Source organism: Apium graveolens, chromosome 9 (assembly GCF_009905375.1).
Source record: "Apium graveolens cultivar Ventura chromosome 9, ASM990537v1, whole genome shotgun sequence".
NCBI lineage: Eukaryota > Viridiplantae > Streptophyta > Magnoliopsida > Apiales > Apiaceae > Apium > Apium graveolens.
This window is the reverse complement of record NC_133655.1, coordinates 197611947-197627806: the sequence shown is the minus strand read 5'-3', so window position 1 is coordinate 197627806 and position 15860 is coordinate 197611947. Positions and strand designations below refer to the sequence as shown.

The 15860-nt window shown below is 34.6% G+C and overlaps 1 protein-coding gene across 1 annotated transcript; it reads right to left on the bottom strand.

Moving 5' to 3' along the window:
• Positions 1–1589: 1589 nt before the first annotated feature.
• Positions 1590–2861, bottom strand: LOC141685836 (uncharacterized). The gene is made up of 2 exons (XM_074490916.1): positions 2533–2861; positions 1590–2322 (listed from the first exon to the last, which is right to left on the bottom strand). Exons 1-2 carry the CDS (start codon positions 2859–2861, stop codon positions 1590–1592), a joined length of 1062 nt encoding a protein of 353 aa, XP_074347017.1.
• Positions 2862–15860: the final 12999 nt, after the last annotated feature.

Below are 15860 nucleotides of genomic sequence, written 5' to 3'. Positions count from 1 at the left end.
TTATTGCGGGCTCCTTTTAACAACTCTAAGAAAGGCAAGCACCTTTCTGCCAATTTTGGGATGAATCTGCGAAGGGCTGCCAAGCATCCTGCGAGCTTCTAAATATCCTTTTGAGTCTGGGGTACTGTTATTTCCATTATAACTTTGATCTTTTCTGGGTTGGCTTCTATTCCCCGTTCAGTGACCAGAAAACCAAGATACTTCCCAGAGGGGACCCCGAAAGCGCATTTTTCTGAGTTTAGCTTCATGTTATACTTCCTCAAATTATCAAAGCATTCCTTAAGGTCCTTGATGTGATCCGGGATTGTGACTAACTTAGAGATCATATCATCGACATAAGATTCCATGTTCCTGCCCAGTTGACTTTTGAAGATGGTGTTCATCATATTCTGGTACATTGCCCCGTCGTTGAATAATCCGAACGACATCATAACAAAAGCGTAGACATCTTGGTGTGTAATGAACGTGGTCTTCGCGATGTCTATCGGGTTCATCTTCACTTCGTTATATCCTGAAAAAGCATCCATGAAACTCAGCATGACATGACCTAAGGTTGCATCTATCAGCTGGTCAATGTTGGGCAGGGGGTAGGAGTCTTTAGGACATGCTGAATTGAGACTTGTGTAATCCATGCACATTCGCCACTTTCCATTGGGTTTCTTGACTAGCACAACATTTGCTAGCCAAACCGGATACTTAATGTCACAGATGATATCCACCTTCAACAACTTTTCTACTTCTTGATCGATTACCTGCTGTCTTTCCGGGGCAAAGTTTCTTTATTTTTGCTTGATTGGTCTTTATTTTGGATTTACATCCAGGCTGTGCATCGCCACAGATTCATCAATCCCCAGCATGTCTTCTAGGGACCAAGTGAATACATCAGCGTATTCTTTCAATAGATCAATAAGCTCTTTTTGGAAGGTGGTTTCCAGGCCTTTGCCGACTTTGACCTTTCGGGTGGGGTTCCCGGGTTCCAACCCTACTTCAATTGTCTGGTGGGCAGGTTCGACCTTTGTCTTCTCCTTATTTTCCATAAATTTCTGAATCCGGGCGTCAGCGTTGGTTATGTTGTACCCGGAGTCCTCGATCATATTCACGTCCAATCTGGCCCTTTTACTGAGATGTTCTTGATGCTTTTTTCTGCTTTGTCCCTTGGGTAGGGACATTATCTTTTTCCTGTTTTCAGGTTCTGTTTCTCCCATGACCAAGGCTTGACCATAACACCTCCCTGCCATCTCTCTGTCTCCTTTTAACTATCCAATGCCTCCCGGGATAGGGAATTCGAGCTTTAAGTGAATAGTTGAGGGGATTGCCTTGAGCTTGGTGATCGTGGGCCTTCCAAGGATCATATTGTATGATGAGGTTGCTCTTATAACGTAGAACTTCATCACATGAGAGACCTGCTGGGGTGCAGTTCTAAAGATAATAGGAAGATAAATGACACCCCGTATTGGAATCATTGTATTTCCAAATCCGTACAAGGGATCTTCAAGACAGGGGTCCATTCGGAGGTGCCCGAGCTCCATCCTGTTAAGTGTGTGCTCGAATACAATATTAGCAGATGAACCATTGTCAACTAAAATTCTTTATACCTCATTATTTGCGACATCCAGGGTTACCACCAATGCCAAATTGTGATCCGGATCGAGTCCCTCATAATCAGAGTAAGAGAAGCAGATTGGCTCATCCTCCAAAGGCTGGATCATCATCACGTCATTCTCTGGGTCCGGGCTCTGAGGCGGAGAAACTGTGCCACCGAAGACAACATTCACCACATTTTTACCGCTTCCCGGGGCCCTGTCTTTGTCATTCAACCTCCTTTGAAGATACTGGTTCATGTTTTCCTTCTTGATCTGGTCTTCTATGAACATCTTGAGAGAGAAACAGTTTTCTGTGGTATGGTCATGATCTTCATGATAGCCACAATGCTTGTCCCGGGCCCTGTTCTCGGGAGGCACTAGTAAAGGTTTCGGTGGATAATAAAACGGCATACCCTTAACTTCACGCAAAATGTCTGCCCGAGGCCGGTTGAAGGGTGTCCATTCGGGTTCCGTCTTGGGCTCCCTTTTGGCCTTAGGTTTTCTTTCATTTTTTCTCGGTTCAGCGTAACTTTCCCGGGGTGGGGTTCCCCGGGATTGTTGAATGTAGTTGGCCTGTCTGTCCAATTTATATCTTTTATCTTTTCGGGACGACGAGCAACGCTCCGGGGACTCGTCATCATCATGTATTCTCCGATTCATTTTCATTGACTTGAGAAAATCATTTTCCTTTATGAACTTTGATGCCAAGGCATAAGCAGACGCCAGGCTCTGGGGTTCCCTGTGGATCAAATCTTTTACGTATCCTTCGCAGGATATTGGATGCAAGTTTCTCCGAAAGATGTTTACTGCTTCCTTTTCTTCTAAGTTAGAGAGTTGATTGACTGCTTCCTGGAATCTCTTGATAAATTTGGGGAGGGACTCCTTGCTTTTTTGCTAGATTGTCTCCAAATGACATATTTCTAGCTCGTTCATCCGGTTAGCCCTGAACCTTTTTAAGAATATCTCCCGGAAGTCTTTCCAGGAGTCCACACTCCGGGATGGAATTCGGCTGAACAATTTCTGAGCTCCCCCTTTGAGTGTTGATGCGAAGAACCAACATCTTGTTAGGTCACTATAATCATAAATATTGGATATTTGCTCGAAGTAGTTCAGATGCTCTTCGGGGTCAGCTAATCCATCAAAAGAGTCAAAATTGAAGTGTTTGAGCCTTGATTCTCTGGGGGTAGATTCCAACTTTTTGGTGAACAGGGTGGCTGCCGCACCTACTTCCATATCACATTCTACTTTCCTCTTGAGATCCCAAAGAGCCCATGCCATTTGTTCTTGCTTGGACTCCTTTTAGGGTTCTGAATCGGAATAAACATGAATTCGGTGTGCCTTTCTTTTTAGCTTTGCCTCTTCCTCCCGGATTCGCTTTTCAATAGTTCTTTGGCTTTGGCTTCTTCTTCCTTCCGGATTCTCTCTCGAAGGGCAGCTCTCTTTATTTCATCCCTGGCATCCTCTGATGGTTTCTTCAAGTTCTTTGCAATCCGATCAAAGACGGATCCTCGGGATTCCCTGGACCGTTCTTCCTGATCCCCTGGGCGGGTCTCAGGTTCGGCATTATATTTTTCCTTCCACAGGTCCATCGCAGCTCGTATCTGATCCGGGGTCATGTTTCCCCAGGGGTCGGCTGAGGTTCCAGTATGCCAAGATTAAGAATCTTGGCATTAGCAAATCCCGGAAGCATAAGCGTTAACTGTTGATAATATTCTTTCCGCACCTCCAATGACGGATAGCTCATGTGACTACAAGCACATAATTTTATTTTCATATTGTGCAACTTAGAAGCTGATAATGTGATTTGAAAGATACCAACATAAGTGAAATTGATGAGTTTTGGTGCCACGACCACAAAGTTATCCATAATCTTGCTGTAGCATCTATGGCGGTTCTCGATCTCCAGATTAATTAACTGATAACAAGGTATCATACAACCTTGTACAGACTTCTTTTCAAAAACTAATGTGAGATTTTGCAGAGTGACAAGTGCAAAAATTTGTGACTCATATTTTGAGGAAATACCACATCATGAAGAGTTAGACTTTTCAAAGCCGGAAAGTCCCAAATTTTTTTGGGCAAGTTGCACATAAACAGGTGAAGAGTTTCTAAAGCAGGCAAACTAAAAGAAAAGGACTGCAAATCAAAATATTCAAGGCACAAGGTTCTTAGTGAAGGCAAGCAGGTCAGACACAGCTCTGATAACTTCCCTAGTACATGATTATTACGGTTACTTGTCAAATGCAGATTTTCTAGTGCATGTAAAACCCAGCAATCTATTTCCGAAATAGAATATTCAAACTTCATTTTCAATTGGAGATTCTGAATCTTGTTAGAGCTGAATTTTGATAACTTATGGGGTTTATCATTATGTCATAAATGAACACTTAAGCACTGAACATGGTGAAAAATAGCATACACAACAAAATTTACAAATAAAGCTGCAGGGAGGTACGCAAGCTCCAGATTCAAAATTTGGAATTCATCATTTTGGTGCTTCAGAAATGAACGCGTAAACTTTCTTACCTTTTTAGGCGTACCCTTTTCGTACCATATAAACTTGAGGAAAGGGAGAGTCGTCCAGATAAGCTCCCATCGCTTAGATAGAACACTGGTTTGAACAACCAATTCGGTATCCACAAACGAGAGAATTTTATGAATTAGTTCATCAGGCAATCTGCTAATTCTGTCCTCTTCATCTTCAGATGTGATTCTCGCTTTCTTCACCAAAGGACGACTCAGTGACATAGTGTAGCTATTGTGCTACTCGTCTCTAGCGTTGATTTATACAATACAATATTGAAATGTACGTTTAATAGAGGCTTATTGGGAAATGATAACAAAACCAATTATACCCGCATTTGAATCGAATGAAATAAAATTGGTATGTGTTAGACTTTTCCCAAATTCGACCAGTCCTCACATTGTTAATTAGAATATATGATTCTGTTATATTCCTAGCCCACTCACTTACATCTGCGAATACGATTAAAAGTCATTTTTGTCAATCATATGTATTAGAGAATTTAATAAATTAATCATTAAAAATTGTACCATACAAAATATCTTTATTCTATGTCATAATAATATTTTTTGGCCATTTTTAGCTTAACGATCAATTCGAAGGAAAGTCAAACACTTGTCCACTAGATAAATTTGAAAGAGCCATACAACAAGCACACTTGTAAACTTGAAAGTCGGTACAGTTTTGATTTCCATCTTTCAACGGAATATAAAAGAAATAACTACTTGTTCATGACTAAAGCAATAGATGCTTATTACATGCAATACTTAAAGAAATAGTTAAATAGCTACTTGTATTTAAAGCTTATTTAAATAAATGGCAACAAAAATCTGATGATTCCACACAATATCTTGAAATAAAAAAATTATATAAACTTAAAAGGTACATGATCACATCCAAATCGAACAATGGGGTATTCGAGTTTCAGAATAGAATAAACACACTGGTAAGATTGTCGAGTGTGCTATTCTTCACCATGTCCTCCAGTTATACTCTATAAGTATCAGACAAAAACAAAAATAGTAAAATAATGGCATACTCAATAAACTTTGAAATTTAAATCCCTTGATCAAGCTTTAATCATTACATATATATAGGTTATGCTTCAAACCAGAGTTAGATAAAATGGAGCAAAAGTACAACTACGATAAATATGTGAATGGTGAACCTAAGCAACACTAAGGTTCTATGAATTTTTCAAGTGTAAAATGTACAGTGTCCATGGGTTAACCAAATGACCCTGAACCATTCAAATTTCTAGTTATAAATAAGGTTACATTGTACATTCTTATACCGAATTATCAAACCCGTCATTTGACTGAACATGAATTCGAAGGTTGGAAGAACTACATTTGTTAAAATTGAAGAAGGCATGCTAAGGATATAAAAATCATCAATGCAATAAGTTATAAATCATACATCATTCATTTCTTGGCTCAGGGAAGGAAACACGGAACAAACTCAAATTAAGAAAAATGCGAGATTTTCTAGACTGAATACAGCAAATATGTGCCATTCACAATCTTGGAATTTATCATATTTTGAAGAACTTGACATTTGAGAGCCGAAAACAACTCAAAACGTTTGCCGGCAATTCACAAATAACTTTACTGAGTGATGTAGATCCCAACAGGCACAAAGTCTTTAAAGCAGGCAAGGTGACCAAACATAGTTAAGCTATATGTACTTAAACCACACGTAATCTGATAATTCCTACACAAGTTTACAATATGTATAACCATGTCATGATCAGAATCTGGCCACACCAGTTTCCAAAAAGAATAACCACACTGATAAAAAGTTGAGGTGAACAAATATATATATATATATATATATATATATATATATATATATATTAAACTATTGAACATAATAATGAAAGATCAAACTATGCTTTACATTAAAAAATTCTTGCAATATTAGGTAATTACTCGAAGATGACCTCAAACTCATTGATTTCATATTTTATTAGTATTTATTTTATTTTTGCGCGTTAAATTATAAATTTTATTTTACATTCAAAATTATTTAATTATAGATTTTAAAAACTAACTTTATCTCTTGATTTGAAATTATTTAATTTATTTTAATTTTCTAACTAAAATTAAAAACACATTTTGAAAAGTCAAATTATTTTTATTCTTTTTTTACTTTTAATCTTTTTGTTCTTAACAAAGCCATACTTTCAAATATTTTATTAACTTGTCAATTCACAATTTTTTTTTATGTTAATAAAACTAAGGAAACTATAATTCTGTATTTTTTAAACATATTACTAGTATAATAATGATTATTATTTCTATGTACTTTTACAAAATGTACTTAACATGACATTTGTTTTTTCAACAACCCTGATTCTTTCGAAGATATAATCCGTTGTTCAGAAGCAAAAGTATGATGAGAATGGTGGTTGGAAAGAAGAATGGCAAAAAGCGAGGAGAGTGATACAAACATCTAAATTTGATTGATAGATAGAAAATTCGAAGCTATAGGTTATTGATTTCACTTGAAACCTGTGAGATGTCAAATACTAATTGCTTTGACTTTTGATAGTTGATGCAAAAAGGGAAGTAACATTTGTATAATTTCTGTAAGTTTTGAATTACTATAGTGATCACTTGTTGTCTTATTCTTGACAATATAAAATCACCACTATTAAGTGTTAATATGTAGATGTGCATCCAACATTCAAACCAATAATTAGACAATATAAACAAATCAAATATGAATTCATGATTCATATAAAGAGAAATATATAAATCTTACTTTTGGGAACATAGAGACCAACTAATTCGCCACGAGCATATAAACCTGAATGATTCAATTTCTCAATCTCGAAGAATTGTTAAAGTGAAGAATACTAATACCAATAACAAGAGAGTAGTAAGTTGTTTTGTAATTACCTCTGACATAGGAATAAAATGATCATTTTCGTTTCATAGATTCTGCAACTGCAACTTGTTTTAGTGTGTCTGAATTCCAAACTGCTCAAGGACAATTCACATAATTAATCCTCCATATCATTCCTTTTTACGTTTGAGCCCTCGTTATTTCCCCCACATTATATCATCTTTTCGCGCAGAATGTCAGAGTGTACCACGTTTTCTACAACCATTTTCTGCCGAATGTTAAGAAGAATCTTTTAACTTGCATATGACTTACTTGCCTGCACCCAAAAGATTTGGTTAATATTTTTTTTAGAACTCATACATTATTAAAAATATAAAAATAAAAAATATTTTATATAATTAGTATTATAAGGATGATGATATAAATATTTAACAAATAAAAATAAAAATTACCGTAGATGAAAAGGTAACTTTTATCAATTTTAGATGTTTTTTAAAAATTAGAGTCACACCACACAATAACATACTATAAATATTTTTTCATTTATTGTCAAAGGTTATTTTAAGTTGGGGTTTAAATCCCCGGCCTGACAACCTGTGAATAACTACCATACACATCCGGAAAAAAAAAAGATATGTAGGTGCATAATTGATAATAAATAAATAAAAAATATTTTTAAGACAATATTTATTGTATAAGTTGATTGATTTTTGAGTAGTGATGATTTTCGTGCCTACAAAGGCCATCATATTTATTGTAATGAAACTAATTTAATTTCAATTTAATTTTTTAGTTTGTGCTCATGGACAAATCATAGAAAAACATATAGATTAAATATTAAAACTTTAAATTTTAGTTTCTAATGGAATGATATAGGTAAGTTTATATTTTTTTATCAGGATTGATAAGTTTATATTATATATATAATATAACAGGAAATTTAAATAGAAAATAAATTTTTCTTTCTCTCATATGAGAACCAAAACTTGGCATTTGGTACCCTAGAGATTCTGACTTTAATCTAATTGGTTATTCAGATGTAGATTGTGCAGTGCAAAATAGACAGAAAAAGCACAAGTGACACATAGCCAATTTCTAGGAAACAAGTGTTGAGATGTTCTTAGCATTTTCTTCTTTAATCAATTTCTTCTTAAAAACTTCATTTTGCTTTTTTGGACGCGTACTTGAGAACAGTGTTGTAGAGTTTGCAACTCTTTTCCCCTTATCTATTTCTATGTTTTAATTTCAATACGAGAGATTGTTGGGATTTTGGGTTACATAGAAGGATATATTTATAAGCCAAACATGTGGCTGTAATAGGAGATTCAAGATATTAATGGAATAAGTTTACATGTGAATTCTTGCCTAATTTCAGACTTTCATCTGTATATCATAAAAACACGAAATGACTTGACACTGATACAAGTAAATGCAATGACTTTATTTCATTTCATTTGCAAAAAGTGAATTTTTTTATCAAATAGATATTTTTCCTCTGTATTTCATTTATATGATTTGACTTGTCATTGTTGTTTTTCATGTGTCCTTCCACATGAACCTTTTCAGTGTTTTATCTCAAAATTATTGAAATTATTTGCATGTGGCTTCTACTGTGTACTCACAGGATACCTAACTCATTTGTTGATAAGGGTCTATGAATTACTTTCATAAGGCTTACAAAAAATTATATGACTTGTCACATTTCACATGGTTGGCAATGATGACACGTACATCAACAAAATTAACAGTCTGTATATCTTTATTACTTTTCTCATACACAACTGTTAGGATGATTAACGTTTCATTATCACCCGACTACTTACACTATATAAATTTTATATCCTCACACATAATTCATCCAAAAAGTACTACGATGTCATCGTCCACAAATCACAAGTGGTTACTACGAGAAAGAGATGACGATTATCGTAGTTTTATGATAAGCGATCCAGTGGAGTACTTTGCTGGTGTACGCCGAGAATGGGCATTTCGATGTGAAGAATATGAAAGTCTTACACATGATCTGATTGCAATAAGTGTAAGGGTTCCGTTTCGCCGTTCCCTATCTATATATCCTCTCCTTGAGGAAAATCTTCCTTGATATGAATTTAGGAGAAAAGTGGTTAAAGCTGTGACTCGTATTCAGAGGGAAAATAACTGAATGTTATTGCGTAGGAGTCGTTATTATATGTTTAAACTAGCACAAGCTTCAGTTCATGCTTCTGGTAGAGAGCTTACGGAAGCGGAATAACACAAACTATTACAAAATAAGGATTACATTTTCGATGATTACATGTCTGATGAACATATTTGACTCAAATGTTTTCCTTCTTTTTTTATGTTGTATTACTCAGTTCAACAATCACATGAATGTCTTTCCCATTTCATAGTTCCTTTTAACAGCTTACAAATGAGCCTTTGGTAGCAGAAAATCAAAAATATTACAAAAATCTTGCCAAAAGACACATGTTGCGTGAATCAAAAAAGAATCATGCATTTTTGTTTCAGCATATTATAATTATAAATTTTTGAGCCTGGGAGTTTGGTTATCAGCCCGACCGAAACATACTCAGCCGTATACTTGGCAATTACAATTATATTTGAGAGAACTCAACTCTAGGGCATAAAAATACAAATAGATAAAAACAGAGAATAAAGGAAAATTTGAAATTCCAAATATCCATGTAACTAGTTGAAGAAAAAAAATACTTATGTAAGCTAGTTTGTGTTAACAATTAAATTTTACAACATGGCTGAAAGAAAGCAATATGTTTCCTGAATATGGTTAGTGATCATATTCAGTAATCACTGTTCAAATACCCAGTAGTTGGACTTGACCATGTCATGAGACAGTAACATTATAGAACCATACTATTCAAATGATAATTAACTTTTAAAATGTAGTATTAGGTAATATAGATATAGGTTCATATACACATCCAAAGTCCAAAAAATCATATCAATGTGAACCTTGATTTTGCAATGCCAATGAATTCCACATACGGAGTATTTGATCATAGAATAAGCCAAACAAATGCAGCGACTTATCAATAAGTAGATAAGATTCCTCAAGTACCTGAGGCAATATGGTGACAATCGTAGCTTTTTGCTGAGCAACCAAGTAGCATTTGAAGTAGGTGACATACTTGCTTCTTTGTACACCCGTGGTACCTTCACATACTTTAAGTTATAGAATGGAGGAGTAAAATTCATAAAACAATATGAAACAGCAAAAGTTCATATATGGACCAGAGCAGCAATCTTGATCTGAATTTCAACATGCAGGCCCTTGAGCTTAGTGTCAAGTGAACCCATCTGAAAGAAGATCTCTTTGTTCCTCAGAGTGTTGTCGGGGTGAACTTCAATTTTGAGCAATTTGGCCTATTTAACCAACTCCCACCGGAACCACACTTGTACATATATGCTTTGCATGCTTTATTAGAACGTAACTGGACTGTGTAAAAAACTCCAAAGTCGTGATATTACTAAGTGATGCAAATATTTCACAATCACAAGAGTGACATTAAACCTAATTGAAACGTGTAAAGAACTCCAAAATCGTTATATTACTAATTGATGCATATACTTCACAATCACAGAAGAGACATAAAAAACAAAATTGAAGAAGATGTGATTGATTCTTTATATCCCTGTGGTGACTTCACAACACTTCAAGCAATAGAAAGGAAGCCACAAATTATAAGTTGGAAATTGCACAATGTAGCACACATCATCAGAAAACATGCTAAAAAGTTATATATGAAGTGAAACAAAGATACAAAAACTAGAAAAATGTTCCAACAATTCATTGACAATTCAAAATAAAACCAAATACGGAAAAAACTTCAAACACTTCAACACAAAGTCATTCCTCAATTTACTAGACACTCAAAAAGCAAATAATAAAGCATCTAAACAACTTTTAAACATAAAACCAGTCCAGTGATGATTAGGAACCAGCCAATCCCGTGGAAAGTTCTCAACAGTACTAGGGGTCTTGGGTACTTAATCAAAAGGAGATTAATTAGAAATTCAAGAAGAGCTCACAGGTCGTTACATGTCCTTTCGACTGGACCATCAGTTTTTTTAACACTTTCCATGTTTCCTACAGAATTTAGCACCATGCCCACTTCTTGCACCCTCCTATCGTTAGTGTCCACGCGCAAAGTTATATTTTCAGAAACAACCAACACGTTACTTGGATCTGGTAAGGGTCCTTGTTGCGCCACAGTTTGCGCTGCCACTAACAACCAACCGCGTTGTTCTGGGAAAAAGACCAGAAACTTGGGTGAAATATTCTTGCAAATTAAAAAATAACATATCTTCACATTGTATATAAAGCATTTGGTAACAAAAATGAGCTAAGTATTTGATCAGTAAACACTACTACCATTGTGCCTGAGGTAGCATTGCATTTTCTAAAGTTCTACTACAACAGACACCTAGCAAGCTGGCATGGCTTCAATAGTTGGTGCCTCATTAGCATGAGATAAATAGACCTCAAAATTAAAATGATGAATAACGTCAGATATGCTTATAAAATTCCTTTAGTAAATGAGGCCAATATGTATAGCTAAAAATTGGATTTGAGATGCATTTTAGAGCGATTATTCATTTTAATTTTATTTTTGCTAAATGTGATTCTTCATAATTACAAATTAGACAAAAATGTTTATACGAGAAACCCTTGGAACTATATAATGTAAATAAGTACTTTTAAACCCCAAACTTGAATTAGTTGAACAATCCATCCCTAAAACATGCTAAATACTCAATACAAAACAAACCATTAGTTATTGTTAGTTAAAGTTAAGAATCAACTAATTAAAGTTCAAGATCTAAAATTTAATTTTACAGATAATTCTTGTAATCAAAGTTCAAGATTTTATCTATTTTCAAGTTTAAAATTAAGGTCATCATTTTTTAGCGCAAAAAAAAATGTCAATGAATTTTGACCTTAACTATCTTGAATGAGTTGAGGCTTGAGCTACTGTCAAAATACATGCTTCTAACAGATATTTAGACATAAATTAGAAAAAAAAACGATGTAAGCTTAACTTTACATTAATTATATTTGGAAGTACTCCCGTTATCATCTTTCGTGGTATAAATTATTCGCTTGAATACTCTCGAGTATGACTGCCTAAGCTATTAAGCCTACTTGTTGACAATTTCATATAAAATTCAAGGAAAAATAAGAAAAAGAAAAATATAAAATTTGCAAAATTGCCAATCCTTTAATAGATATTTTATCAATAGATTATTAAATGCTCCAACAATATATTTTATCATATATCCTCCATTTTATGCACACGTTGATCCAAAAATAATTTGAAGGAGACATGTCTAGCCTGACTAAAGATACATTCACTATTTCTTCCAACAAGATATAATAAAAGGATAATCAGTTCTCATATACCTGGGAAAATGTTGTGACAATGGTGCCTGGTGGAGAGCCATCATGTAAGTAGCTTTTTACAGAACTAGGTCTACTTGCTTCTTGACATTCCTTTGGTAGCTTTACATATTTCAAGTTATAGAACGGGGATGGAAAATTTACAACAAAGTCGGAGATCAAAGAAAGTGCCTATACAAAATAATAAAAAAACAATTGAGTAACATATTTAAATATGAAGCCCAGAAATTATTAATTATAAATTCATTTTAAAAATTCACCAAAATGAGGAAGTAATATGTCATCTTTACATATTTCAAGTTATAGAATAGAGATGGAAAATTTATCACCAAGTAAATGGTGTCCGGTGGAGAACCATCATTTAAATAGCTTTTTACAGAACTAGGTATACTTGCTTCTTGACATTCCTTCGGTAGCTTTAAATATTTCAAGTTATAGAACGGGGATGGAAAATTTACAATAAAGTCGGAGATCAAAAAAGTGTCTATACAAAATAATAAAAAAACAATTGAGTAACATATTTAAATATGAAGCCCATAAATTATTAATTATAAATTCATTTTAAAAATTCACCAAAATAAGGAAGTAACAGGTCATCTTTACATATTTCAAGTTATAGAATAGAGATGGAAAATTTATCACCAAGTCTAAAGTCAAAGGAAGTGCCTATGAAATATTTAAAGAGCATTGGGTAATATATAAAACATCAAGTCAACAAATAGTTAATCAGAACTGTATTTCGAAATTTTCCAGTACAAAAAGGTACCTGGTCAGTTTTTCATATGTTGTCTTTCTCTGAATTATCTGACTTTGCATAGAGCAATATCATTCAAGAATCTAGGAGAAGTGACATGATCACTCACCGAAAGAATAATTACTTAAAGGGTACGCTTGACCAAGTAAATTTGGAAGGGATGATATTACACTTGTTTCTACTGGCAAGTTTTAGTTGTTAATGGAGATAATTTCAAAGCTCAATACAGTGAAGCCGCTGGAGATGGTTTGCTGGATACCTTCGGTAAATTATTTCTTTTAAATCCTCATTATAAAATATAAAGTTATAATTATCCTATTTCATTAGTATATGTACAAAGATAAACAAGCACCGTCAAAAGTAAAAAAATAAAACTTAATCCTCCCTTCCTTATGAGATGGATGAATATCCTAATATCGATCAAACTGGCCATGATATTGAGAAAGTAAAGACATGTGGGATGAATAACTAACTTTGCTGAGTATGTAGAAGCATGTTAATAAATTAAATTTATCAAGGGTAAAAATTGTGTATTAAATATCATTTAAAAGAACATTTACAGAATAAAGTAAAGCCTAATACCGAAATCATCACAAGAAAATTAGATATGAATTACCTGTATGGACTGTAGATCAAGATTAAGTATCTTGGGACTTCCAAGGTCTGGTAGCATAAGCATAAACTGTTGACAGTATCTTTTAAATTTCTCCTTCTCCCACGGGCGGTAGTATCTCCTATTATTATAACCACGCTGTAAGTTTATGTTTACAGCGTCCAACTTTGAATCTCTAAATATGATCGGAAAAATACCGCCTGCAGTGAAATTGCTGAGTTTTGGTGCCAAAACCACAATGTTATGGTCATAAAAGTCGCAATACCAGTAGCGAGTGTTGATTTCTAGGTTCACTAATTGAGGACATGATATGAAAGGCACCTGGTAGTGATCAGAAAACTTGAGGCTTTGTAGACTTACAAGTGCAACAAATATATCACTTATATTCTCAGGGAAATCTACATCATCAAAACTTAAAATTTTTAAAGCAGGGAAATTCCAAACTATATTAAGCAATCTACTATATTAGGCAATCTGCAGGATGACAGAACCAAAGTTGTTAGGCCAGGTAAACTGAAAGATAAAGACCGTAAATCCCAAGATTTAAGGCATAAAGTTCTTAAGGCAGGAAAACATGTCAAACATATTTTAGGTAACTTCTCTACGATCTCAGGATGATCCAAACCTGTCAAGTACAGTGTTGTCAAAGAAGGTAAAACCCAACAATCTGTAGAAAACCAGCAGCTGTTTATGTGTCTATATAAACAACTAGACCTATAAAATAGCAACTACTCCTGGTTTTTCTCCGATACTTCTGTTTATTAATGAGACCACGACTTATTCTCTACTGAATGCATGACCTAGTCATACAAGTACAAGCTGATCTTAAAACAAATAAAATAAAACTTTAACACAATAAAACAAGTTTAGATTAATTTTCCAACAATCTCCCCCTTAATCTAAACTTGTCCCGTGCAATCCTCCCAGACCGTATGGCTTTCAAACTGAGTCCGTATGGATAATAAACTGAGCCCGTATGGCTAATCATTTGTTGAGCCCGTATGGCTAATAAACTGAGCCCGTATGGCTAATATTTTCCCGTCTAACACTCTTCCTGCTCGTCTTCCCTTTAACTTATTTGCCCTTCTGGCACGTTCACCTCCAAGAAGTGTTCCATCTCGTTCTGCATGACATCCTGCCAATGTATCTCGTTTTCTGCTTTTTGCAGGCTTCTCCGACACCGTCTCATCTTTCTCGGCAGCCACATACTACACATGCATCCCATACTACACATGCAGCTTTGCCGCCATCCTTGTGCAACGCCTACCTCAAGCAAAACAGAAACTTCATTCTCTTTCTCTTTTAGACTCCGACAAGGCATCATATCGTGTATGGCTGTTTCTTTTCCACATTTAACATCAGCAGGTCACCATTAAGAACCGTAAGCTCTGATACCAAATGTAGAAAACCAGCAGCTGTTTATGTGTCTATATATATAAGTACATCAGTGACACAGCTTCCTGTGATAAAAACTCATGGTGTATATATTAAATAATGTATTCCACTAATGATAAAATGAATGATTACAAGTAAATATAAAGCAGCTAGTGTGCAACGGGCATAAACAACTAGACTTATAAAATAGCAACTACTCCTGGTTTTTCTCCGGTACTTCTGTTTATTAATGAGACCACGACTTATTCTCTACTAAATGCATGGCCTAGTCATATGTTAGATATATTTGTGATGTCATGTCTAATATGATTTGTGTTTAGTTTTCAGATCTTATTTAACAGGATAAATCAGGACTTAACTGGAAATCAGTACTTATACTGAAGTCAGGACTTAAGATAACAGAACTTAAGTTGTCAGAACTTAAGTTATCAGGAGATATTTATCAGGAGATAATATCAGGACTTAAGGAGACGTTCAGATAAGAAAGGCGGCTGATTGAAAGGAAAGAAGATCAAGACAAACATAAGAAGAGATATGCATGAAGAAGAATTCTATGAAGAATAAAATACTTGGAAGAAAAGATAACTGATTGATATATATTAGGAAGCAGAATTGTATTCGATATCAATTAGAAGATTATCTTGTAACTGTGTAGTATATAAACACAGGCATAGGGTTTACACTTTATGTGTTATCATAAGCGAGTTTATTATTCATTGTAACCC